Source organism: Pristiophorus japonicus, chromosome 23 (genome assembly GCF_044704955.1).
Source record: "Pristiophorus japonicus isolate sPriJap1 chromosome 23, sPriJap1.hap1, whole genome shotgun sequence".
NCBI classification, from domain to species: Eukaryota; Metazoa; Chordata; class Chondrichthyes; family Pristiophoridae; genus Pristiophorus; species Pristiophorus japonicus.
Window position 1 is genome coordinate 7,913,772 of NC_091999.1, and position 26,084 is coordinate 7,939,855.

Here is a 26,084-nt window from a genome sequence, read left to right on the forward strand (position 1 = left end):
CTCCACCCCTCTCTCTCTCTCTCTCTCCACCCCTCTCTCTCTCTCTCTCTCCACCCCTCTCTCTCTCTCTCTCCACCCCTCTCTCTCTCTCTCTCTCTCTCTCTCCACCCCTCTCTCTCTCTCTCTCTCTCTCTCTCTCTCTCTCTCTCTCTCTCTCTGTCTCTGAAACGCTCTCTCTCTCTTGCCCCAGGAATTTCCACGTGTGGAACGATTGTTGGATGGCGAGACCCGATCTCCCGGCCGGCCTTGGAGGTTGGCAAGCGTTGGATGCCACACCTCAGGAGACTAGCTGTGGTAGGTCACTTCCCCCTGCCCGGTGTTACCGGCTGTTATATAACAACGACTGACTGACTGATCCGTGCGCTCGCCATCTCCGACAGAATGCCCTGACGTATCCTCTCCAACCTCCGCCATTCGGCCCATCGATTCTGTGCTCACTCATCGGTAAAGCTCCCCAATTAATCCCACTCTTACCTCCTGCCCTTCCCCCAGTGCCCTGCAAAACTCTCCAATTCCGGTTTGAAAGTTACCGTTGAACCTGCTCCCACCGTCCATTCAGGCAGCGCGTTCCCGAACACAACAACTCGCTGCGTCAAAACATTCTCCCCATCGCCCCCTCTGGTTCCATCGCCGATTGTCACAACTGTGCACAGTGCTCCCAGTGTGATATGGAGACCAGAACTGTGCACACAGTGCTCCCAGTGTGATATGGAGACCAGAACTGTACACAGTGCTCCCAGTGTGATATGACCAGAACTGTACACAGTGCTCCCAGTGTGATATGGAGACCAGAACTGTGCACAGTGCTCCCAGTGTGATATGACCAGAACTGTGCACAGTGCTCCCAGTGTGATATGACCAGAACTGTACACAGTGCTCCCAGTGTGATATGGAGACCAGAACTGTACACAGTGCTCCCAGTGTGATATGGAGACCAGAACTGTGCACAGTGCTCCCAGTGTGATATGACCAGAACTGTACACAGTGCTCCCAGTGTGATATGGAGACCAGAACTGTACACAGTGCTCCCAGTGTGATATGACCAGAACTGTGCACAGTGCTCCCAGTGTGATATGGAGACCAGAACTGTACACAGTGCTCCCAGTGTGATATGACCAGAACTGTGCACGGTGCTCCCAGTGTGGTCTAACCAAAGTTCGATACAAGTTTAACATACTCTGTATGTTTTTCAATTCTATCCCTTTAGAAATGAGCCCCAGTTCTTGGTTTGGTTTATCTAATGGCCCTGTTAACGTGCGTGAGATTGTCTCCTACCCTGTGACTAACAGTGTTCCTCCCCCACCCCCCACACTCGCTAGGTTTGTACTGCTGTGGCCCAGCTTCTGTGGAAGCTATCCGGAATGGGATGGTTTACCTGAAGTACGACGCTCCCTTCATCTTTGCGGAGGTAAGGACGGTTCGATGGCCTGGGGAAAGATTGACAGCAAGTGATCAGGCAGGCCAATGGAATCTTGGCCTTTATTGCAAAGGGGATGGAGTATAAAAGCAGGGAAGTCTTGCTCCAGTTATACAGGGTATTGGTGAGGCCACACCTGGAGTACTGCGTGCAGTTTTGGTCTCCGTATTTAAGGAAGGATATACTTGCTTTGGAGGCAGTTCAGAGAAGGTTCACTCGGTTGATTCCGGAGATGAGGGGGTTGACTTAGGAGGAAAGGTTGAGGGGATTGGGCCTCTACTCATTGGAATTCAGAAGAATGAGAGGTGATCTTATGGAAACGTGTACGATTATGAGGGGGCTCGAAAAGGTGGATGCAGAGAGGATGTTCCCACTGATGGGGGAGACTAGAACTAGGGGGCATGGTCTCAGAATAAGGGGCCGCCCATTTAAAACTGAGATGAGGAGGAATTTCTTCTCTCAGAGGGTTGTAAATCTGTGGAATTCTCTGCCCCAGAGAGCTGTGGAGGCTGGGTCATTGAATATATTTAAGGTGGAGATAGACAGATTTTTGAGCGATAAGGGAGTGAAGGGTTATGGGGAGCGGGCGGGGAAGTGGAGCTGAGTCCATGATCGGATCAGCCATGATCGTATTAAATGGCGGAGCAGGCTCGAGGGGCCGAATGGCCGACTCCTGCTCCTATTTCTGATGTTCTTCTGAATTCTGGGTCAACCCCCGGTGTCCTGGATTCCAACCCCTCCCGAGATCTCTGCACTCCTCTGATTCTGCCCCCCTGAGCATCCCTGATTATAATCACTCCACCATCGGTGGCCGTGCCTTCTGTTGCCTGGGCCCCAAGCTCTGGAACTCCCTCCCTAAACCTCTCCGCCTCTCTACCTCTCCTTTAAGGCCATCGTTAAAAGCCACCTCCTTGCCCAAGCTTTTAGTCACCTATCCGACTATCTCCCGTGTGTCCAGTTTTGTTTGGTTTACGCCCCTGTGTAATGCTTTGGGATGTTTTACTACTAATAACTCACGGCATGCAATCGCTTTAGCACGAGCAGTCATTGAAAGCAAACCTGCCGGTGCAGCAAGCAGTTAGGGAGGCCAATGGTATGTTGGCCTTCATTGCGAGAGGGTTTGAGTACAGGAGCAAGGATGTCTTACTCCAGTTATACAGGGTCTTGGTGAGACCACACCTGGAGTATTGTGTGCAGTTTTGGTCTCTTTACCTAAGGAAGGATATACTTGCCATAGAAGGGAGTACAGCGAAGGTTCACCAGACTGATTCCTGGGATGGCAGGACTGCCGTACGAGGAGAGATTGGGTCGACTGGGCCCTGTATTCACTGGGGTTTAGAAGAATGAGAGGGGGGCTCATTGAAAGGTATAAAATTCTGACTGGATGCGGGGAGGATGTTTCCCCGGGGCTGGGAAGTCTAGAACAAGGGGTCACAGTCTCAGGATACGGGGGAGGAAATTTAGGAGTGAGATGAGGAGAAATGTTTTCACTCCGAGGATGGTGAACCTGTGGAATTCTCTACCACAGAAGGCTGTGGGGGCCAAGTCACTGAATATATTTAAGAGGGAGATAGATAGATTTCTAGACACAAAAGGCATCAAGGGGTATGGGGAGAAAGTGGGAATATGGTGTTGAGATAGAGGATCAGTCATGGCCATATTGAATGGTGCAGGCTCGAGGGGCCGAATGGCCGACTCCTGCTCCTATTGTCTATGTTTCTATAAAGTGCCTTTAACAGAGTAACTCATCCCAAGGTGCTTTATATGTTAAAGGCGCTTTATCAATGCGAGTTGCTGGTGTTCCATCCCTAAAACATGCACAAAAACGGGCGCAAGGAGACCCCAGTTTCGTGGGACCAAGGTCCTGCTCGCGTTTTTTTTTAAATTACATCTCACCCGATATTTCAGGCACTTTTTTTTTTTCAGGCTCTCTGGTGGCCGCCTAAAGCAAGCCATCAGGCCCCTTGCCGATGTGCCCACGGCCTCCTGGTAGATATTGGATTGCGGGGGGGGGGGGGTGTGGATGTGGGGGTAGGGGGGGGAGTGGAGGCAGACCTCGGGCCTACCCCGCTCAGGCTTCCTCACCGGTCGCTACGTTCCCGAGGAGCGGGAAAGGCCTCCGTACCTGGCCTTCGGTGGCTTTCCCCGAGGGAGCCTGCGATCGTCCCTACCCCTTTTCCCGCCCCCCCCCCCCCCCCCGTCACCGCCCGCTCCCTCAGCCATCTCCTTTCCGTTCCCCTCAACCACCCGGGACTTACTCGAAGTTCCGCTGCCCTCTTGGCAGGAGGCCGTCGTGTAGGCCCAAGCGACTGGATGAGGCCCGGGGCCTAAATTTCGGTCAAGGGCCTAAATTTTCGGGGACCTCCCGGTTCAGGGGTTTGGCCGTCGCCTTGGAAACGGGTGGGGGGTTGGCACCTCAACCAACCGCGAGCCTTAAATCTAGGCCCAACGTTCTCAGTCAGGCGTCTGAAGAGGCGCCTCGGTTTAATATTTGCCGCCCTTCGCATCTCTCGGCAGGTGAACAGCGACAAGGTGTTCTGGCAGAGGCAGCTGGACGGAACGTTCCAGAAGGTGCTGGTGCAGAAGAAAGCGGTGGGGCACCAGATCAGCACCAAGGCAGTGGGGTCGGACGAGCGGGAGGATATAACGGACTCCTACAAGTATTCCGAAGGTAACTGGGTTGGCGGAAACTCCTGGGCCCGATCGAGACCCCTCCCCCCACCCCCAGGGGATAAATGTAGTCATTGTCCCGAGAGAGGACGTCAGCCTCCTCACTTCAAACTCTTCCGCTCGTCTTTAAATCTCTCCGGAGAAGTGTGAGGTGATGCATTTGGGGAGGGGCTAACAAGGCGAGGGGAACACACATTAAATGGTCGGACACTGAGAGGTGTCGAGGAACAGAGGGACCTGGGAGTGCAGGTCCACAGATCCCTGAAGGTAGCAGGCCAGGTGGATAAGGTGGTTAAGAAGGCATACGGAATACTTGCCTTTATTGGCCGAGGCCTGGAATACAAGAGCAGGGGGGTTATGCTTGAACTGTATAAAACACTGGTTAGGCCACAGCTGGAGTACTGCGTGCACAGTTCTGGTCACCACATTACAGGAAGGATGTGATTGCACTGGAGAGGGTACAGAGGAGATTTACCAGGATGTTGCACTGGAGAGGGTACAGAGGAGATTTACCAGGATGTTGCACTGGAGAGGGTGCAGAGGAGATTTACCAGGATGTGATTGCACTGGAGAGGGTACAGAGGAGATTTACCAGGATGTTGCACTGGAGAGGGTACAGAGGAGATTTACCAGGATGTGATTGCACTGGAGAGGGTGCAGAGGAGATTTACCAGGATGTTGCACTGGAGAGGGTACAGAGGAGATTTACCAGGATGTGATTGCACTGGAGAGGGTGCAGAGGAGATTTACCAGGATGTTGCACTGGAGAGGGTACAGAGGAGATTTACCAGGATGTGATTGCACTGGAGAGGGTACAGAGGGGATTTACCAGGATGTTGCACTGGAGAGGGTACAGAGGAGATTTACCAGGATGTTGCACTGGAGAGGGTACAGAGGAGATTTACCAGGATGTGATTGCACTGGAGAGGGTGCAGAGGAGATTTACCAGGATGTTGCACTGGAGAGGGTACAGAGGGGATTTACCAGGATATTGCACTGGAGAGGGTACAGAGGGGATTTACCAGGATATTGCACTGGAGAGGGTACAGAGGAGATTTACCAGGATATTGCACTGGAGAGGGTACAGAGTTGATTTACCAGGATGTTGCCGGGACTGGAGAATTTTAGCGATGAGGAAAGATTGGATAGGCTGGGGTTGTTTTCCTTGGAACAGAGGAGGCTGAGGGGAGACCTGATTGAGGTGTATAAAATGATGAGGGGCCTGGATAGAGTGGATAGGACGGACCTGTTTCCCTGGGCAGAGGGGTCAACAACCAGGGTGCAGAGATTGAAAGTAATTGGGGGGAGGGGTTTAGAGGGGATTTGAGGGGAAATGTCTTCACCCAGAGGGTGGTGGGGGTCTGGGGGGGAACTCACGGCCTGAAAGGGGGGTAGAGGCAGAAACCCTCACCACATTTGGATGTGCACCTGAAGTGCTGTAACCTACAGGGCTACGGACCCAGAGCGGGAAAGTGGGATTAGGCTGGGTAGCTCTTGGTCGGCCGGCACAACATGGACACGATGGGCCGAATGGCCTCCTTCCCTGCTGTAAATTTCTCCGATTCTTTCGATATCATAGAAAAGAAGGGGACTGGGGGGTTTAACTTTATATAACAGGATTGATATAGCGCCTATAATGCAGTAAAATGTCCCGAAGGCGTTTCACAGGTGCATTGTCAGAAAAAATCTGACAATGAGCTGAATAAGGAGAAATGAGGGCAAGTGATCATCAAAATATCAAAAATAGGTGCAGGAGTAGGCCATTCGGCCCTTCGAGCCTGCACCACCATTCAATAAGATCATGGCTGATCATTCACCTCAGTACCCCTTTCCTGCTTTCTCTCCATACCCCTTGATCCCTTTAGCCGTAAGGGCCATATCTAACTCCCTTTTGAATATATCTAACGAACTGGCATCAACAACTTTCTGAGGTAGAGAATTCCACAGGTTCACCACTCTCTGGGTGAAGAAGTTTCTCCTCATCTCGGTCCTAAATGGCTTACCCCTTATCCTTAGACTGTGACCCCTGGTTCTGGACTTCCCCAACATTCTTCCTGCATCTAACCTGTCCAGTCCCGTCAGAATCTTACATGTTTCTCTGAGATCGCTCTCATCCTTCTAAACTCCAGTGAATATAAGCCCAGTCGATCCAGTCTCTCCTCATATGTCAGTCCTGCCATCCCGGGAATCAGTCTGGTGAACCTTCGCTGCACTCCCTCAATAGCAAGAACGTCCTTCCTCAGATTAGGAGACCAAAACTGAACACAATATTCCAGGTGAGGCCTCACCAAGGCCCTGTACAACTGTAGTAAGACCTCCCTGCTCCTATACTCAAATCCCCTGGCTATGAAGGCCAACATACCATTTGCCTTCTTCACCGCCTGCTGTACCTGCATGTCAACTTTCAATGACTGATGTACCATGACACCCAGGTCTCGTTGCACCTCCCCTTTTCCTAATCTGTCGCCATTCAGATACTATTCTGCCTTCCTGTTTTTGCCCCCAAAGTGGATAACCTCACATTTATCCACATTATACTGCATCTGCCATGCATTTGCCCACTCACCTAACCTGTCCAAGTCACCCTGCAGCCTCTTAGCATCCTCCTCACAGCTCACACCGCCACCCAGCTTAGTGTCATCTGCAAACTTGGAGATATTACACTCAATTCCTTCGTCTAAATCATTGATGTATATTGTTAAGGCAGATGATCAAAAGCTTGTTTAAAGAGGTCGGTTTTAACATCAGAACTAGGAGCAGGAGTCGGCCATTCGGCCCCTCGAGCCTGCTCCGCCATTTAACACGACCATGGCTGATCCCATCATGGACTCAGCTCCACTTCCCCGCCCGCTCCCCTTATCCCCTTATCGGTTGAGTAACTGAAACCGGGGGGCTGACCAGTTTTGGATCGCCTCCAGTTTACGTGGGGTAGAACGTGGGAGGCCGGCCAGGAGTGGTCAAGCCCGGAGGTGACAAAGGCACGGGATGTCCGAGCTGACCTGTGCTGTGTGTGCGCCTTGGCTCCTCCCCCAGGGACGGACGAGGAGCGTATCGCCGTGGAGATGGCCTGTCGTCACGGCAGCCGGCCGGACACCTACGCCGACCAATGGAGGGCCGAGGACGTGGCGGTGACTGTGCGCACGGACGACGGGATCGTCATGGGCAGCGACTTTGTGGTGATGGTCGCCGTGGTCAACGGCAGCTCAGAGTGCCGCTGCCTCAGGCTCTTCACCCAGGCCGCCGTCATGTACTACACCGGCGTCACCAAGGGCACCTTCAAGAAAGACAAGCGGGACGTGCTGCTGGAGCCTCGCGAAGGTAGGCCGCACCGTCAACTCTGACCTCCCCGGGTTGGGTCAAACTCCCGGCCTGGTACAGGCAGTGGGGGGGGGGGGCGAAGGGCTCTGGTGAGGGATGAGTCAGACCTTGACCTTTTTCCCCCCCTCTGGGGACTGGGGGGGGTGGGTTGGCTGCGGTCAGAGACTGACCAGTCACACTCTTGGGGGGGGGTCAGTGGGCCTGAGGGTCAAGTATCGTCTTCTCGCTCTCTCTCGCTCTCTCTGATGGGTGGGTCAGCGGGGTCAGGGGTCAAGGTGCCCTTGTCCTGTTGTGTGCCTGTCGCTCGCTCTTTCTCCGAATGGTTGAGTGGGGGGAGGGGTGGAGGGTCAGGGGTCGAGGTGCTCTCTCCTGACGTGTTCCTGTCTCTCTCTCTCTCTCTCTCTCTCATTGGGTGGGGCAGGGGTCCATCGGGGTCAGGGGTCGCAGTGCCCTGCCTTGATACGATCCTGACTCTCTCTCTCTCTCCCCGATGGGTGGGTGACTGGGGTCAGGGGTCACAGTGCCCTGCCCTGATACAATCCTGAATCTCTCCCCGATGGGAGGATGACTGGGGTCAGGGGTCACAGTGCCCTGCCCTGATACGATCCTGACTCTCTCTCTCTCTCTCTCTCTCTCCCCCTTGCTCTCCGATGGGAGGGTGAATAGGGTCAGGGGTCACAGAGCCCTGCCCTGATACGATCCTGACTCCCTCTCTCCCCGATGGGTGGGTGACTGGGGTCAGGGGTCACAGTGCCCTGCCCTGATACGATCCTACTCTCTCTCTCTCTCTCTCTCTCTCTCTCTCCCCGATGGGAGGATGACTGGGGTCAGGGGTCACAGAGCCCTGCCCTGATACGATCCTGACTCCCTCTCTCCCCGATGGGTGGGTGACTGGGGTCAGGGGTCACAGTGCCCTGCCCTGATACGATCCTGACTCCCTCTCTCCCCGATGGGTGGGTGACTGGGGTCAGGGGTCACAGTGCCCTGCCCTGATACGATCCTACTCTCTCTCTCTCTCTCTCTCTCTCTCTCTCCCCGATGGGAGGATGACTGGGGTCAGGGGTCACAGTGCCCTGCCCTGATACGATCCTGACTCTCTCTCTCTCTCTCTCTCTCTCTCTCCCTCTCTCCCTCTCTACCCAATGGGTGGGTGACTGGGGTCAGGGGTCACAGTGCCCTACCCTGATACAATCCTGACTCTCCCTCTCCCCAATGGGAGGGTGACTGGGGTCAGAGGTCACAGTGCCTTGCCCTGATACGATCCTGACTCCCTCTCTCCCCGATGGGTGGGTGACTGGGGTCAGGGGTCACAGTGCCCTACCCTGATACAATCCTGACTCTCTCTCTCCCCGATGGGAGGGTGACTGGGGTCAGAGGTCACAGTGCCTTGCCCTGATACGATCCTGACTCCCTCTCTCCCCGATGGGTGGGTGACTGGGGTCAGGGGTCACAGAGCCTTGCCCTGATACGATCCTGACTCCCTCTCTCCCCGATGGGTGGGTGACTGGGGTCAGGGGTCACAGAGCCCTGCCCTGATACGATCCTGACTCTCTCTCTCTCTCTCTCTCCCCGATGGGAGGGTGACTGGGGTCAGGGGTCACAGTGCCCTGCCCTGATACAATCCTGACTCTCTCCCCGATGGGAGGGTGACTGGGGTCAGGGGTCGCAGTGCCTTGCCCTGATACGATCCTGACTCTCCCTCTCCCCGATGGGTGGGTGACTGGGGTCAGGGGTCACAGTGCCCTGCCCTGATACGATCCTGACTCTATCCCCGATGGGTAGGTGACTCGGGTCAGGGGTCACAGTGCCCTGCCCTGATACGATCCTGACTCTATCCCCGATGGGTAGGTGACTCGGGTCAGGGGTCACAGTTCCTTGCCCTGATACGATCCCCTCTCTCTCTCTCTCTCTCTCTCTCTCTCTCTCTCTCTCTCTCCCCGATGGGTGGGTGATTGGGGTCAGGGGTCACAGTACCCTGCCCTGATACAATCCTGACTCTATCCCCGATGGGTGGGTGATTGGGGTCAGGGGTCACAGTACCCTGCCCTGATACAATCCTGACTCTATCCCCGATGGGTGGATGACTGGGGTCAGGGGTCACAGTACCCTGCCCTGATACAATCCTGACTCTCTCCCCGATGGGTGGGTGATTGGGGTCAGGGGTCACAGTACCCTGCCCTGATACAATCCTGACTCTATCCCCGATGGGTGGATGACTGGGGTCAGGGGTCACAGTACCCTGCCCTGATACAATCCTGACTCTCTCCCCGATGGGAGGATGACTGGGGTCAGGGGTCACAGTACCCTGCCCTGATACAATCCTGACTCTCTCCCCGATGGGAGGGTGACTGGGGTCAGGGGTCACAGTACCCTGCCCTGATACAATCCTGACTGTCTCCCCGATGGGAGGGTGACTGGGGTCAGGGGTCACAGTACCCTGCCCTGATACAATCCTGACTCTCCCCCCGATGGGAGGGTGACTGGGGTCAGGGGTCACAGTACCCTGCCCTGATACAATCCTGACTCTATCCCCGATGGGTAGGTGACTCGGGTCAGGGGTCACAGTTCCCTGCCCTGATACGATCCTCTCTCTCTCTCTCTCTCTCTCCCTCTCTCCCTGATGGGTGGGTGACTGGGGTCAGGGGTCACAGTGCCCTGCCCAGATACAATCCTGACTCTCTCCCCGATGGGAGGGTGACTGGGGTCAGGGGTCACAGTGCACTTGCCCTGATACGATCCTGACTCTCCCTCTCCCCGATGGGCGGGTGACTGGGGTCAGGGGTCACATTGCCCTGCCCTGATACAATCCTGACTCTCTCCCCGATGGGAGGGTGACTGGGGTCAGGGGTCACAGTGCCCTTGCCCTGATACGATCCTGACTCTCTCTCTCTCTCGGCCACACAGAGAAGGAGGTGAAACTCCTGTTCCACTATGATGACTATCAACAATACCTGGTAGACCAGGCGGCCATGATGTTTACGGTCACAGGCCGGGTCGAAGAGACCGGCCAGGCCATCGTCAACCAGCACAACTTCCGTCTCCGTACACCAGACCTGCGCCTCACGGTGAGTGCTTCCGGAGCCTTCCATCTCCATCCGCGGCCGGTCAACTCACCTGGTTTTAATTGTGTGTGTGTGTGTGGGGGCGGGGAGATTCATGGTGGAATTGTCGCGATTCTAATGACTCGTTTGTTCTCTCTCTCTCACTCACTCTCGCTCCCCCTCTCTGTGTCCCTCGCCCCCCCTCTCTGTGTCCCTCGCCCCCCCTCTCTGTGTCCCTCGCCCCCCCTCTCTGTGTCCCTCGCCCCCCCTCTCTGTGTCCCTCGCCCCCCCTCTCTGTGTCCCTCGCCCCCCCTCTCTGTGTCCCTCGCCCCCCCTCTCTGTGTCCCTCGCCCCCCCTCTCTGTGTCCCTCGCCCCCCCTCTCTGTGTCCCTCGCCCCCCCTCTCTGTGTCCCTCGCCCCCCCTCTCTGTGTCCCTCGCCCCCCCTCTCTGTGTCCCTCGCCCCCCCTCTCTGTGTCCCTCGCCCCCCCTCTCTGTGTCCCTCGCCCCCCCTCTCTGTGTCCCTCGCCCCCCCTCTCTGTGTCCCTCGCCCCCCCTCTCTGTGTCCCTCGCCCCCCCTCTCTGTGTCCCTCGCCCCCTCTCTGTGTCCCTCGCCCCCTCTCTGTAGCCTCTGGGAGAAGCGGTGGTGGGGAAACAGATGAAAGTGGAGATTGTGCTGACAAACCCGCTGCCAAAGACGCTGAAGGACGTCACGCTGCGGATTGAGGGGCCCGGACTCCAGCGCCCCCGCAAGATCAACATCGGGTGAGTGTCGCTGGGGCCGGAGGTGTGTCTGGGGCTCGGTGTGTCTGGGGCCGGAGGTGTGGGGCCGGAGGTGTGTCTGGGGCTCGGTGTGTCTGGGGCCGGAGGTGTGGGGCCGGAGGTGTGTCTGGGGCTCGGTGTGTCTGGGGCTCGGTGTGTCTGGAGCTCGGTGTGTCTGGGGCCGGAGGTGTGTCTGGGGCTCGGTGTGTCTGGGCCTCGGTGTGTCTGGGGCCGGAGGTGTGTCTGGGGCCGGAGGTGTGGGCCTCGGTGTGTCTGGGGCCGGAGGTGTGTCTGGGGCTCGGTGTGTCTGGGGCTCGGTGTGTCTGGGGCTCGGTGTGTCTGGGGCTCGGTGTGTCTGGGGCTCGGTGTGTCTGGGGGCGGAGGTGTGTCTGGGGGCGGAGGTGTGTCTGGGGGCGGAGGTGTGTCTGGGGGCGGAGGTGTGTCTGGGGGCGGAGGTGTGTCTGGGGGCGGAGGTGTGTCTGGGGCCGGAGGTGTGTCTGGGGCCGGAGGTGTGTCTGGGGCCGGAGGTGTGTCTGGGGCTCGGTGTGTCTGGGGCTCGGTGTGTCTGGGGGCGGAGGTGTGTCTGGGGCCGGAGGTGTGTCTGGGGCTCGGTGTGTCTGGGGCTCGGTGTGTCTGGGGGCGGAGGTGTGTCTGGGGGCGGAGGTGTGTCTGGGGGCGGAGGTGTGTCTGGGGGCGGAGGTGTGTCTGGGGGCGGAGGTGTGTCTGGGGGCGGAGGTGTGTCTGGGGGCGGAGGTGTGTCTGGGGCTCGGTGTGTCTGGGGCTCGGTGTGTCTGGGGCTCGGTGTGTCTGGGGCCGGAGGTGTGTCTGGGGCTCGGTGTGTCTGGGGCCGGAGGTGTGTCTGGGGCCGGAGGTGTGTCTGGGGCTCGGTGTGTCTGGGGCTCGGTGTGTCTGGGGGCGGAGGTGTGTCTGGGGCTCGGTGTGTCTGGGGGCGGAGGTGTGTCTGGGGGCGGAGGTGTGTCTGGGGGCGGAGGTGTGTCTGGGGCTCGGTGTGTCTGGGGCTCGGTGTGTCTGGGGCTCGGTGTGTCTGGGGCTCGGTGTGTCTGGGGCTCGGTGTGTCTGGGGCTCGGTGTGTCTGGGGCTCGGTGTGTCTGGGGGCGGAGGTGTGTCTGGGGCACGGTGTGTCTGGGGCTCGGTGTGTCTGGGGCTCGGTGTGTCTGGGGGCGGAGGTGTGTCTGGGGGCGGAGGTGTGTCTGGGGGCGGAGGTGTGTCTGGGGCTCGGTGTGTCTGGGGCTCGGTGTGTCTGGGGCTCGGTGTGTCTGGGGCTCGGTGTGTCTGGGGCTCGGTGTGTCTGGGGCTCGGTGTGTCTGGGGCTCGGTGTGTCTGGGGCTCGGTGTGTCTGGGGCTCGGTGTGTCTGGGGCCGGAGGTGTGTCTGGGGCCGGAGGTGTGTCTGGGGCCGGAGGTGTGTCTGGGGCCGGAGGTGTGTCTGGGGCCGGAGGTGTGTCTGGGGCTCGGTGTGTCTGGGGCCGGAGGTGTGTCTGGGGCCGGAGGTGTGTCTGGGGCTCGGTGTGTCTGGGGCTCGGTGTGTCTGGGGGCAGGAGGGGCAGAGAGTGTCAGTGTGTGTGTGTGTGTGTGTGCATTATAAAAATTTACAGCACGGGAGGAGGCCATTCGGCCCATCGTGTCCGCTCCGGCCGACCAAGAGCTACCCAGCCTAATCCCACTTTCCCGCTCTGGGTCCGTAGCCCTGTAGGTTACGGCACTTCAGGAGCACATCCAAATGTGGTGAGGGTTTCTGCCTCTACCCCCCTTTCAGGCCGTGAGTTCCCCCCCAGACCCCCACCACCCTCTGGGTGAAGACATTTCCCCTCAAATCCCCTCGAAACCTCCCCCCCACAATTACTTTCAATCTCTGCCCCCTGGTTGTTGACCCCTCTGCCCAGGGAAACAGGTCCGTCCTATCCACTCTACCCAGGCCCCTCATCATTTTATACACCTCAATCAGGTCTCCCCTCAGCCTCCTCTGTTCCAAGGAAAACAACTCCAGCCTATCCAATCTTTCCTCATCGCTAAAATTCTCCAGTCCCGGCAACATCCTGGTAAATCTCCTCTGTACCCTCTCCAGTGCAACATCCTGGTAAATCTCCTCTGTACCCTCTCCAGTGCAACATCCTGGTAAATCTCCTCTGTACCCTCCCCAGTGCAACATCCTGGTAAATCTCCTCTGTACCCTCTCCAGTGCAACATCCTGGTAAATTTCCTCTGCACCCTCTCCAGTGCAACATCCTGGTAAATCTCCTCTGCACCCTCTCCAGTGCAACATCCTGGTAAATCTCCTCTGTACCCTCTCCAGTGCAACATCCTGGTAAATCTCCTCTGTACCCTCTCCAGTGCAATCACATCCTTCCTGTAATGTGGTGACCAGAACTGTGCACGCAGTACTCCAGCTGTGGCCTAACCAGTGTTTTATACAGTTCAAGCATAACCTCCCTGCTCTTGTATTCTATGCCTCGGCCAATAAAGGCAAGTATTCCGTCTGCCTTCTTAACCACCTTATCTACATCCATTTCCAATTTTTCCTCATAGCCAAAATTCTATCAGTCCAGGCAACATCCTTGTAAATCTCCTCTGTACCCGCTCCAGTGAAACGTATCAGATTATGAGGGGGCTCGACAAGGTGGATGCAGAGAGGATGTTCCCACTGATGGGGGAGACTAGAACTAGGGGGCACGGTCTCAGAATAAGGGGCCGCCCATTTAAAACTGAGATGAGGAGGAATTTCTACTCTCAGAGGGTTGTAAATCTGTGGAATTCTCTGCCCCAGAGAGCTGTGGAGGCTGGGTCATTGAATATATTTAAGGTGGAGGTAGACAGATTTTTGAGCGATAAGGGAGTGAAGGGTTATGGGGAGTGGGCGGGGAAGTGGAGCTGGGTCCATGATCGGATCAGCCATGATCGTATTAAATGGCGGAGCAGGCTCGAGGGGCCGAATGGCCGACTCCTGCTCCTGTTTCTGATGTTCTTATTAATACAGGGCCTGTAGATTGGGCCTGTGCCTTTAATTCGGGGAAGAGACACCACCCACCCCCCGCCCTTCCCCGAAACGGAAGAGGAGCGGCTTGATTTAGCCCTCTGCCTCCTTTCGGAGGCCGTAACCCCCAATTTCTCATGAGGGACGGAGTGGGACCGAGTTTTTAGCCCTCTGTCTCTCGTCGTGCTCACTGCTCCGTGTCCTAACTCACACCGAGTCCCACTCACCCATCACCCCCTGTGCTCACTGCCCCGTGTCCTAACTCGCACCGAGTCCCACTCACCCATCACCCCCTGTGCTCACTGCCCCGTGTCCTAACTCACACCGAGTCCCACTCACCCATCACCCCCTGTGCTCACTGCCCCGTGTCCTAACTCGCACCCAGTCCCGCTCACCCATCACCCCCTGTGCTCACTGCCCCGTGTCCTAACTCTCACCCAGTCCCGCTCACCCATCACCCCCTGTGCTCACTGCCCCTGTGTCCTAACTCACACCCAGTCCCACTCACCCATCACCCCCTGTGCTCACTGCCCCTGTGTCCTAACTCACACCCAGTCCCGCTCACCCATCACCCACTGTGCTCAATGCCCCGTGTCCTAACTCACACCCAGTCCCACTCATCCATCACCCCCTGTGCTCACTGCCCCGTGTCCTAACTCACACACAGTCCCGCTCACCCATCACCCCCTGTGCTCACTGCTCCGTGTCCTAACTCGCACCGAGTCCCACTCACCCATCACCCCCTGTGCTCACTGCCCCGTGTCCTAACTCACACACAGTCCCACTCACCCATCACCCCCTGTGCTCACTGCCCCGTGTCCTAACTCACACACAGTCCCACTCACCCATCACCCCCTGTGCTCACTGCCCCGTGTCCTAACTCTCACCCAGTCCCGCTCACCCATCACCCCCTGTGCTCACTGCCCCGTGTCCTAACTCGCACCCAGTCCCGCTCACCCATCACCCCCTGTGCTCACTGCCCCGTGTCCTAACTCACACCCAGTCCCGCTCACCCATCACCCCCTGTGCTCGCTGCCCCGTGTCCTAACTCACACCCAGTCCCGCTCACCCATCACACCCTGTGTTCACTGCCCCGTGTCCTAACTCACACCCAGTCCCGCTCACCCATCACACCCTGTGTTCACTGCCCCGTGTCCTAACTCACACCCAGTCCCACTCACCCATCACCCACTGTGCTCACTGCCCCGTGTCCTAACTCGCACCGAGTCCCACTCACCCATCACCCCCTGTGCTCACTGACCGACATTGGCTCCCAGTTAAGCAACGCCTCGATTTCAAAATTCTCATCCTTGTTTACAATTCTAGTCTCCCCCATCAGTGGAAACATCCTCTCTGCATCCACCTTGTCGAGCCCCCTCATAATCTGATACGTTTCGATAAGATCACCTCTCATTCTTCTGAATTCCAATGAATAGAGGCCCAACCTCCTCAACCTTTCCTCATAAGTCAACCCCCTCATCCCCGGAATCAACCGAGTGAACCTTCTCTGAACTGCCTCCAAAGCAAGTATATCCTTTCCTAAATACGGAGACCAAAACTGCACGCAGTACTCCAGGTGTGGCCTCACCAATACCCTGTATAACTGTAGCAAGACTTCCCTGCTTTTATACTCCATCCCCTTTGCAATAAAGCTTTTGGTCACTTGACCTAATTTCTACTTACGTGGCTTGGTGTAAAATTTTTGTCTCCGAATCCTCCTGTGAAGCACCCTGGGACGTTTCAGTACGTTAAAGGCGCTATATAAATACACGTTGTGGGGGGGGTGAGTGTGTGTGTGTGTGTGTGGGGGGGGTGAGTGAGTGTGTGTATGTGGGGTGTGTATGTGTGGGTGGGGTGTGGGGGGGTGTGTGTGTGTGGGTGGGGTGTGTGTGTGTGGGTGGGGTGTGTGTGTGTGGGGTGTGTGTGTGGGTGGGGGATGTGTGTGGGTGGGGGGTGTGTGTGGATGGGGGGTGTGTGTGTGGATGGGGGGTGTGTGTATGTGTGGGTGGGGGGTGTGTGTGGGGTGTGTGTGTGTGTGGGGGGTGGGTGTGTGTGTGTGGGGGGTGGGTGTGTGTGTGTGTGGGGGGTGGGTGTGTGTGTGTGTGGGGGGTGGGTGTGTGTGTGTGTGGGGGGTGGGTGTGTGTGTGTGGGGGGGGTGGGTGTGTGTGTGTGTGGGGGGTGGGTGTGTGTGTGTGTGGGGGGTGGGTGTGTGTGTGTGTGGGGGGTGGGTGTGTGTGTGTGTGTGGGGGGTGGGTGTGTGTGTGTGTGGGGGGTGGGTGTGTGTGGGGGGGTGTGTGTGTGTTGTGGGGGGGGTGGTGTGTGGGGGAGGTGTGTATGTGTGGGGGGGTGGTGTGTGGGGGAGGTGTGTATGTGTGGGGGGGGTGGTGTGTGTGTGTTGTGGGGGGGGTGGTGTGTGGGGGAGGTGTGTATGTGTGGGGGGGGTGGTGTGTGGGGGAGGTGTGTATGTGTGGGGGGGGTGGTGTGTGGGGGGAGGTGTGTATGTGTGTGTATGTGGGGGGGGTGTGGGTGTGTGTGTGGGTGGGGTGTGTGTGTGGGGGGTGTGTGTGTGTGGGTGGGGTGTGTGTGTGGGTGGGGTGTGTGTGTGGGGGGGGTGTGTGTGTGTGGGGGGTGTGTGTGTGTGGGTGGGGTGTGTGTGTGGGGGGGGGGTGTGTGTGTGGGTGTGTGTGGGGGTGGGGTGTGTGTGGGGGGTGTGTGTGTGTGTGTATGTGGGGGGGGGTGTGTGTGTGGGTGTGTGTGCGGGGGGGTGTGTGTGTGCGGGGGGGTGTGTGTGTGTGGGGGGGTGTGTGTGTGTGTGTGTGGGGGGGGTGTGTGTGTGTGTATGTGGGGGGGGGGGGGTGTGTGTGGGTGTGTGTGCGGGGGGGTGTGTGTGTGGGTGGGGTGGGGTGTGTGTGTGTGCGTGGGGTGGGGTGGGGTGTGTATGTGTGGGTGGGGTGGGGTGGGGTGTGTGTGTGTGTGTATGTGGGGGGGGGGGGGGGTGTGTATGTGTGGGGGGTGGGTGTGTGTATGTGGGGGGGGGGTGTGCGGGGGTGGGTGTGTATGTGTGGGGGGTGTGTGTGTGTATGTGGGGGGGGGGGTGTGCGGGGGTGGGTGTGTATGTGTGGGGGGGTGTGTATGTGTGGGGGGGGGGTGTGCGTATGTGGGGGGTGGATGTGTGGGGGGGGGGTGTATGTGTGGGGGGGGGGTGTGTGTATGTGGGGGGTGGATGTGTGGGGGGGGGGTGTATGTGTGGGGGGGGGGTGTGTGTATGTGGGGGGTGGATGTGTGGGGGGGGGGTGTATGTGTGGGGGGGGGGTGTGTGTATGTGGGGGGTGTGTGTGTGTGTGGGTGGGGTGGGGTGTGTATGTGTGGGGGGGGTGTGTATGTGTGGGGGGGGTGTGTATGTGTGGGGGGGGTGTGTATGTGTGGGGGGGGTGTGTGTGTGTGGGGGGTGTGTGTGTGTGTGTGCTCGAGGGGGTTTTGGGCAGTGTGTGCGTCTCTCTCTCTCTCTCTCTCTCTCTCTCTCTCACTAACTCTCCCCTCTTTCCCCCCTTCCCCCCGGACAGAGACGTCCCGCGACACGCTACCATCACCATCACCGAGAGCCTGGTCCCCACCAAACCGGGCCAGAGGAAGCTCATCGCCAGCCTGGACTCCCAGCAGCTGACGCAAGTCCACGGAGTGGCCGAGGTGATCGTGCAGGAGAGCTGAGAACAGCCGTGGGGGGAGGGGGAGGGTGGCTGAGCTCAAAGGACCCGTTTTATAAAACCGCTCAGTATTTGGGGGAGGGGAGCGGGGGGTGGTGGGGGGGGGGCGGTTTTGTCGGACGTACCCGCATGTTATGTATTTTTAAAAATTACCACTGTGATATTTAAACGTCACGAGCCGAGCGTTTGGTCAAGCTGGCCGGCGGCCATTTTCTTTCCAAGACCCGAAGCCTGAGGCCTAGCAGCGCCAGCGAAGCCTGCCTTCAGAATCTTGTTGCCAACTTTTCCAGCTGTGGACTGCAGGAAGATATCGATGGACTGGTCAGGTGGGCAGAGCAGTGGCAAATGGAGTTTAATCCGGAGAAATGTGAGTTAATGCATTTGGGGAGGGCTAACAAGGCGAGGGAACACACATTAAATGGTCGGACACTGAGAAGTGTCGAGGAACACAGGGACCTGGGAGTGCAGGTCCACAGATCCCTGAAGGTAGCAGGCCAGGTGGATAAGGTGGTTAAGAAGGCATACGGAATACTTGCCTTTATTGGCCGAGGCATGGAATACAAGAGCAGAGAGGGTTATGATTGAACTGTATAAAACACTGGTTAGGCCACAGCTGGAGTACTGCGTGCACAGGTCTGGTCACCACATTACAGGAAGGATGTGATCGCACTGTCTCTTTCTCCCTGAGCACTCCTCTGCCTTTGAAGTATCGAAGATTCACCATCCACTCGCGTTGTTCCTTATGTGGCTTGGTTTTGTACGTGTGTGTGTGTGTGTGTGTCTGATTTACGTTCTTGTCAAGCATCTTGTGGATGGTTTGCTACGTTAAAGGCAGCTATATAAACTCAAGCTGTTGGTGCACTTCTAGGAACACAGGAACAGGAGGAGGCCCATTCAACTCCTCGAACCCATTACACAGAAACAGGAGGAGGCCATTCAGCCCCTCGAGCCTGTTGCACAGGAACAGGAGGAGGCCCATTCAACTCCTCGAGCCTGTTACACAGGAACAGGAGGAGGCCATTCAGTCCCTCGAGCCTGTTACACAGGAACAGGAGGAGGCCCATTCAGTCCCTCGAGCCTGTTACACAGGAACAGGAGGAGGCCATTCAGTCCCTCGAGCCTGTTACACAGGAACAGGAGGAGGCCCATTCAACTCCTCGAACCCATTACACAGGAACAGGAGGAGGCCCATTCAGCCCCTTGAGCCTGTTACACAGGAACAGGAGGAGGCCATTCAGTCCCTCGAGCCTGTTACACAGGAACAGGAGGAGGCCATTCAGCCCCTCGAGCCTGTTACACAGGAACAGGAGGAGGCCATTCAGCCCCTCAAGCCTGTTACACAGGAACAGGAGGAGGCCCATTCAGCCCCTCGAGCCTGTTACACAGGAACAGGAGGAAGCCCATTCAGCCCCTCGAGCCTGTTACACAGGAACAGGAGGAGGCCCATTCAGCCCCTCGAGCCTGTTACACAGGAACAGGAGGAGGCCCATTCAGCCCCTCGAGCCTGTTCTGCCATCCAATTAGATCGTAGCTAATCTATGTCTTACCTCCATCTACCCCTGGTTCAATATAAATTCTATTGATCCCACGACCAAATCTCACAGTTCCTGTTCGATGTGACTCACTGCAAAGCTAGGCTGTTGTGCATTTGTAGCATTACCGAATATTTATACATAAGAATATATTTATATGTTTTCATTCTGCCTTTTATTATTGTGTTTGCCTCGACTGTGAAAGTTGTATTAAAAAGTGACTCGTGCGTTTTGTCAAGTTGTTCTATAATAAAACAATCTTCAAACTCTCACTGCATTGCCATCACATCTCATTTGTGTTTTATTCTGGGCCAATTGGTGTCCGGAAATAATTTGTCCTCTACACTGTCCCATCAAACACTCCCAGGGCAGGTACAGGGGGTTAGATACAGAGTAAAGCTCCCTCTACACTGTCCCATCAAACACTCCCAGGGCAGGTACAGGGGGTTAGATACAGAGTAAAGCTCCCTCTACACTGTCCCATCAAACACTCCCAGGGCAGGTACAGGGGGTTAGATACAGAGTAAAGCTCCCTCTACACTGTCCCATCAAACACTCCCAGGGCAGGTACAGGGGGTTAGATACAGAGTAAAGCTCCCTCTACACTGTCCCATCAAACACTCCCAGGGCCGGTACAGCACGGGGTTAGATACAGAGTAAAGCTCCCTCTACACTGTCCCATCAAACACTCCCAGGGCCGGTACAGGGGGTTAGATACAGAGTAAAGCTTCCTCTACACTGTCCCATCAAACACTCCCAGTTCAGGTACAGGGGGTTAGATACAGAATAAAGCTCCCTCTACACTGTCCCATCAAACACTCCCAGTTCAGGTACAGGGGGTTAGATACAGAGTAAAGCTCCCTCTACACTGTCCCATCAAACACTCCCAGGGCCGGTACAGCACGGGGTTAGATACAGAGTAAAGCTCCCTCTACACTGTCCTATCTGTAAAGCCCTTACTCTACAGTATGAAACCACACGAGGCACATTCTGGGGACAAGGTCACTCTGTGACCTTAACTCTTTATTCACAGGACTCCGAAGTCGATGACCCTGTGTGGGACCTCCCTTTATATACCTGTGATCAGGTGAGGAGTGACTCCCACAAGTTCACCCCTTGTGGTCAAGGTGTGCATCTAGGTTGAGTGTATACAGTAATACAGTGGTGTTACATTGTGGTTACATACATGACATCACCTTCCCCCCCCCCCCCCCAAAGACTTATTGGGATCATAGGTTTAGTCTTTCAGGTGGTCTGTGCTCCCTCGTGGAGCGCCGCAGTTGGGGCTCTGGTTGTTGGACACTGACCTGAGTGTCTGTCCCCTGTGGTGATTCCGGCCTGTCCGGGCTGGCCGCAGGGACTGTGCATTCTTCTGAATGTTCTTGTTGCTTGTTCACTGGCGGTGTTGTGAGCTCCATCTCATGGTCTTCTTCAGGTTCCTCCATGTCCATGCTGAACCTTTTTTTTACTTGGTCCAGATGCTTGCGGCATATCTGACCATTGTTGAGTTTTACCACGATGACCCTATTCCCCTCTTTGTCAATTACAGTGCCCTCGAGCCATTTCGGCCCCATGGCGTGATTGAGGATGAATACAGGATCATTTATTTCTATATATCTCTCCCTCGAATTACGGTCATGGTACTCGTTTTGTGACTTGCGCTTGCCCTCAACTATGTCGGTCAGGACTGGGTGAATGAGGGACAACCGAGTTTTGAGTGTCTGTTTCATGAGTAGCTCTGCGGGCGGGACCCCCGTGAGCGAGTGCGGGCGGGATCTATAGGCCAGCAGGAGGCGCAATAGGCGGCATTGTAGGGAGGGTCCTTGAATCCTGAGCATGCCTTGCTTAATGATTTGGACCGCACGTTCCGCCTGGCCATTGGAGGCCGGTTTGACCGGCGCTGTCCTGACCTGGTTGATGCCATTACCCGACATGAACTCTCGGAATTCGTAGCTTGTGAAACACGGGCCTTTATCGCTGACCAGGATGTCCGGCAAGCCATGGGTTGCAAAGATCGCACGTAGGCTTTACACGGTGGTGGATCACGTGCATGAATTCAGAATGATGCACTCGATCCCCATTTCGAGTATGCATCTACCACAATAAGGAACATTTTCCCCATGAACGGGCCCGCGTAGTCAACATGAATGCGTGACCATGGCCTGGTGGGCCAGGGCCAGGGCCACGGGCTGAGCGGGGCCTCCCTGGGGGCATTACCCAGCTGGGCACACGTCGTGCACCTGCGAACACAGTGTTCCAGGTCTGAGTCAATCCCCGGCCACCATACATGTGACCGGGCAATGGCCTTCATCAGCACGATGTCTGGGTGCTCGCTGTGGAGTTCCCTGATGAATGCCTCCCTGCCCCTCTGGGGCATGACTACCCGGCTGCTCCATAGTAGGCAGTCGGCTTGGATGGAGAGCTCATCCATCCGTCTGTGGAACGGTCTGACCTCCTCAGGGCATGCTCCGTGTGCGGGCGCCCAGTCCCCAGTCAGGACACATTTCTTAATCAGGGATAGGAGGGGATCTCTGTTGGTCCAGATTTTGATCTGGCGGGCTGTGATGGGGGAACCTGCGCTGTCAAAGGCATCGACAGCCATGACCATCTCAGCGCTTTGCTCCGCTGCCCCCTCAGTGGTGGCCAGTGGGAGCCTGCTGAGCGCGTCAGCGCAGTTTTCAGTGCCGGGCCGGTGCCGTATGGTGTAGTCACACGCAGCCAGCGTGAGAGCCCATCGCTGTATGTGAGCTGATGTGTTGGCATTGACAGCCTTGCTGTCTGACAACAGGGATGTTAATGGCTTGTGGTCCGTTTCTAATTCAAACTTCCTGCCAAAGAGGTACTGATGCATCTTTTTCACCCCATAGCCACACGCGAGCACTTCCTTCTCGACCATCCCATATCCCTGTTCTGCTTGAGAGAGCGACCTGGAGGCATAAGCCACGGGTTGTAGCTGCCCCTCAGCATTGCCCTGCTGCAACACGCACCCAACCCCATCGGACGATGCATCACATGTCAGAACCAATTTCATACAGGGGTCGTACAGGGTCAACAACTTGTTTGAACAAAGTGGGTTTCGCGCCCGATCAAAAGCCCGTTCCTGACAGTCCCCCCCAAAACCAATCGCAACCCTTGCACAGGAGCACGTGTAGCGGCTCCAACAATGTGCTCAAGTTCGGCAGCAAGTTCCCGAAATAGTTCAACAGCCCCAGGAATGAACACAACTCCGATGTGTTGCAGGGCCTGGATGAAACATAGAAACATAGAAAATAGGTGCAGGAGTAGGCCATTCAGCCCTTCTAGCCTGCACCGCCATTCAATGAGTTCATGGCTGAACATGAAACTTCAGTACCCACTTCCTGCTTTCTCACCATACCCCTTGATCCCCCTAGTAGTAAGGACTTCATCTAACTCCCTTTTGAATATATTTAGTGAATTGGCCTCAACAACTTTCTGTGGTAGAGAATTCCACAGGTTCACCACTCTCTGGGTGAAGAAGTTTCTCCTCATCTCGGTCCTAAATGGCCTACCCCTTATCCTTAGACTGTGACCCCTGGTTCTGGACTTCCCCAACATCGGGAACATTCTTCCTGCATCTAACCTGTCTAAACCCATCAGAATTTTAAACGTTTCTATGAGGTCCCCTCTCATTCTTCTGAACTCCAGTGAATACAAGCCCAGTTGATCCAGTCTTTCTTGATAGGTCAGTCCCGCCATCCCGGGAATCAGTCTGGTGAATCTTCGCTGCACTCCCTCAATAGCAAGAATGTCATTCCTCAAGTTAGGAGACCAAAACTGTACACAATACTCCAGGTGTGGCCTCACCAAGGCCCTGTACAACTGTAGCAACACCTCCCTGCCCCTGTACTCAAATCCCCTCGCTATGAAGGCCAACATGCCATTTGCTTTCTTCACCGCCTGCTGTACCTGCATGCCAACCTTCAATGACTGATGTACCATGACACCCAGGTCTCGTTGCACCTCCCCTTTTCCTAATCTGTCACCATTCAGATAATAGTCTGTCTCTCTGTTTTTACCACCAAAGTGGATAACCTCACATTTATCCACATTATACTTCATCTGCCATGCATTTGCCCACTCACCTAACCTGTCCAAGTCACTCTGCAGCCTAATAGCATTGTCGAATCGCCTCTGTTTTGGATTCGGTGGGCCGAATCCCATCTGCAGCAACCCTCCTGCCCAGAAACTCGACCTCGGGAGCTAAGAACACACATTTAGACTTCTTGAGTCGCAGGCCTACCCGGTCCAGTCAGTGTAGCACCTCCTCCAGGTTGTGGAGGTGTTCCTCGGTGTCCCGACCCGTGATGAGGATATTGTCCTGGAATACGATCGTTCCAGGAATGGATTTGAGCAGCTTTCCATGTTTGGTTGAAAGATCGCGGCCGCTGATCGAATGCCAAACGGACACCTGTTATAAACGAACAGTCCCTTGTGCGTGGTGATGGTGGTCAGTAGATTAGATTCGTTGGCCAGTTCCTGGGTCATATCGGCTGAAGTGAGGTCCAACTTGGTGAACAGCTTGCTGCCTGCCAGCGTGGCGAAGAGGTCCTCCGCTCTCGGGAGCGGGTATTGGTCTTGTAGGGACACCCGATTGCTGGTGGCCTTGTAGTCGCCACAGATCCTGACTGAGCCATCCGCTTTTAGGACAGGAACGATGGGGCTCGCCCAGTCGCTGAATTCAACGGGCGAGATGATGCCCTCTCTCAACAGCCGGTCCAATTCGCTCTCGATCTTTTCCCGCATCACATACGGCACCGCTCTGGCTTTGTGGTGCACTGGCCTGGAGTCCGGGGTGATGTGTATCACTACTTTAGTGCCTTTGAAAGTCCCGACGCCCGGTTGGAATAGTGAATCGAATTGTTGTAGGACTTGTGAGCACGAACTTCGCTCCACAGATGACACTGCGTGAACATCCCCCCATTTCCAGTTCATCTCGGCTAACCAGCTCCTCCCCAACAGTGCGGGACCATTGCCCGGGACAATCCAGAGCGGCAGCCGATTCACTAACCCATTGTGTGTGACAGCCAACATTGCACTGCCTAGCACCGGAATAATTTCTTTAGTGTAAGTCTGTAATTGTGTCTCAATACGTGCTAATTTGGGTCTACTGGCTTTAAGTGGCCATAGCTTCTCAAATTGCTGAACGCCCATGAGTGACTGGCTGGCCCCAGTGTCCAGCTCCATGTGTACAGGGATACCGTTTAATAAAACCCTCATCATCATGGGTGGCGTTTTGGTGGATGAACTGTGAATATTCACCACATGGACCCGCTGAACCTCGGCATCCATCGATTTGCCCCAAAGGTCATCCTGCCTCAAAGAACCATCTTCTGGTCCATCCGCCTCATATATTAGTCTGGTTGCAGGCTTCCTGCACATTCGAGCTAAGTGGCCACTGAGATTGCAGTTCCTGCAGACAAACTGTTGAAATCTGCAAGACCTAGCTGAGTGTTTTCCCCCACACCTCCAGCATGAGTTAAAGTTTCCATTGTTGGGAACAAAGGGACTATGGCCAGGCATTCTGCGCTGACTGTCCCTTTGACTGCTCTGAAGTACCCTATTAGTGGGTGCCAATGGCCCCATCCCGGGCCGCATTGTCCACTGTGATGGCGTGAATGTCCGTTCAGCCTGCCATTGTCTCTGTTGAAGTCCTACTCTGGGGTCTAATGCTGCCTGGGGAGTGTCGGACTGCCCCTGCCTGCCTGCGGGGCTCTGAGTCGCATTGATGATGTTGACTCCCTGATCCATCGCCGCGTTAGAGGCAGAATTGCGCGCGTATATTATTTTTGTCTCTTCCTCCCCCGCCATGAAAGTTTGAGCTATCAACGCCGCCACTTCCAAGGTCAAATCCTTGGTCTCAATTAATTTGCGGAAAATTCCCGCATGACCGATGCCCTCGATAAAAAGTCCCTGAGCATCTCCCCCCTGCAGGGTTCTGTGAACTTACAGAGGCTGGCCAAACGCCGGAGGTCCGCTACGAAGTCCGGTATGCTCTGTCCTTCACGACATCGGTGGATGTAGAATCTGTGTCGGGCCATATGTACGCTACTCGCCGGTTTGAGGTGCTCCCCGATCAATTTGCTAAGTTCTTCAAAGGTTTTGTCCGCTGGCTTTGCAGGTGCTAGTAAGTCCTTCATGAGCGCGTAAGTCTTTGGTCCGCAGCTGGTCAAAAGATGGGCCCTTCGCTTGTCGGCCGCTGTATCCCCCAGCCAGTCTTTCGTAACAAAACTTTGCTGAAGCCTCTCGACAAAATCGTCCCAGTCTTCCCCAACACAGCACCGTTCCTCTGTGCTACCGGTGGCCATTCTCGTGGGTCGTGAATTCCCGTTTCTCGTCGCCAATGTAAAGTCCTTACTCTACAGCATGAAACCACACGAGGCACATTCTGGGGACAAGGTCACTCTGTGACCTTAACTCTTTATTCACAGGACTCCGAAGTCGATGACCCTGTGTGGGACCTCCCTTTATATACCTGTGTGATCAGGTAAGGAGTGACTCCCACAAGTTCACCCCTTGTGGTCAAGGTGTGCATCTAGGTTGAGTATATACAGTAATACAGTGGTGTTACATTGTGGTTACATACATGACACTGTCCCATCAAACACTCCCGGGGCAGGTACAGGGGGTTAGA

The 26,084-nt window shown here is 56.0% G+C and overlaps 1 protein-coding gene across 1 annotated transcript; it reads left to right on the forward strand.

The window, feature by feature from the left end:
• Positions 1–147: 147 nt before the first annotated feature.
• Positions 148–17,945, forward strand: LOC139235616 (protein-glutamine gamma-glutamyltransferase K-like). The gene is made up of 7 exons (XM_070866658.1): positions 148–294; positions 1,320–1,408; positions 3,935–4,088; positions 7,121–7,405; positions 10,310–10,470; positions 11,073–11,209; positions 17,760–17,945. The coding sequence occupies exons 1-7, from the start codon at positions 219–221 to the stop codon at positions 17,902–17,904; spliced, it is 1,047 nt and encodes a 348-aa protein (XP_070722759.1). The 5' UTR covers positions 148–218; the 3' UTR covers positions 17,905–17,945.
• The last annotated feature ends 8,139 nt before the right edge of the window (positions 17,946–26,084 follow it).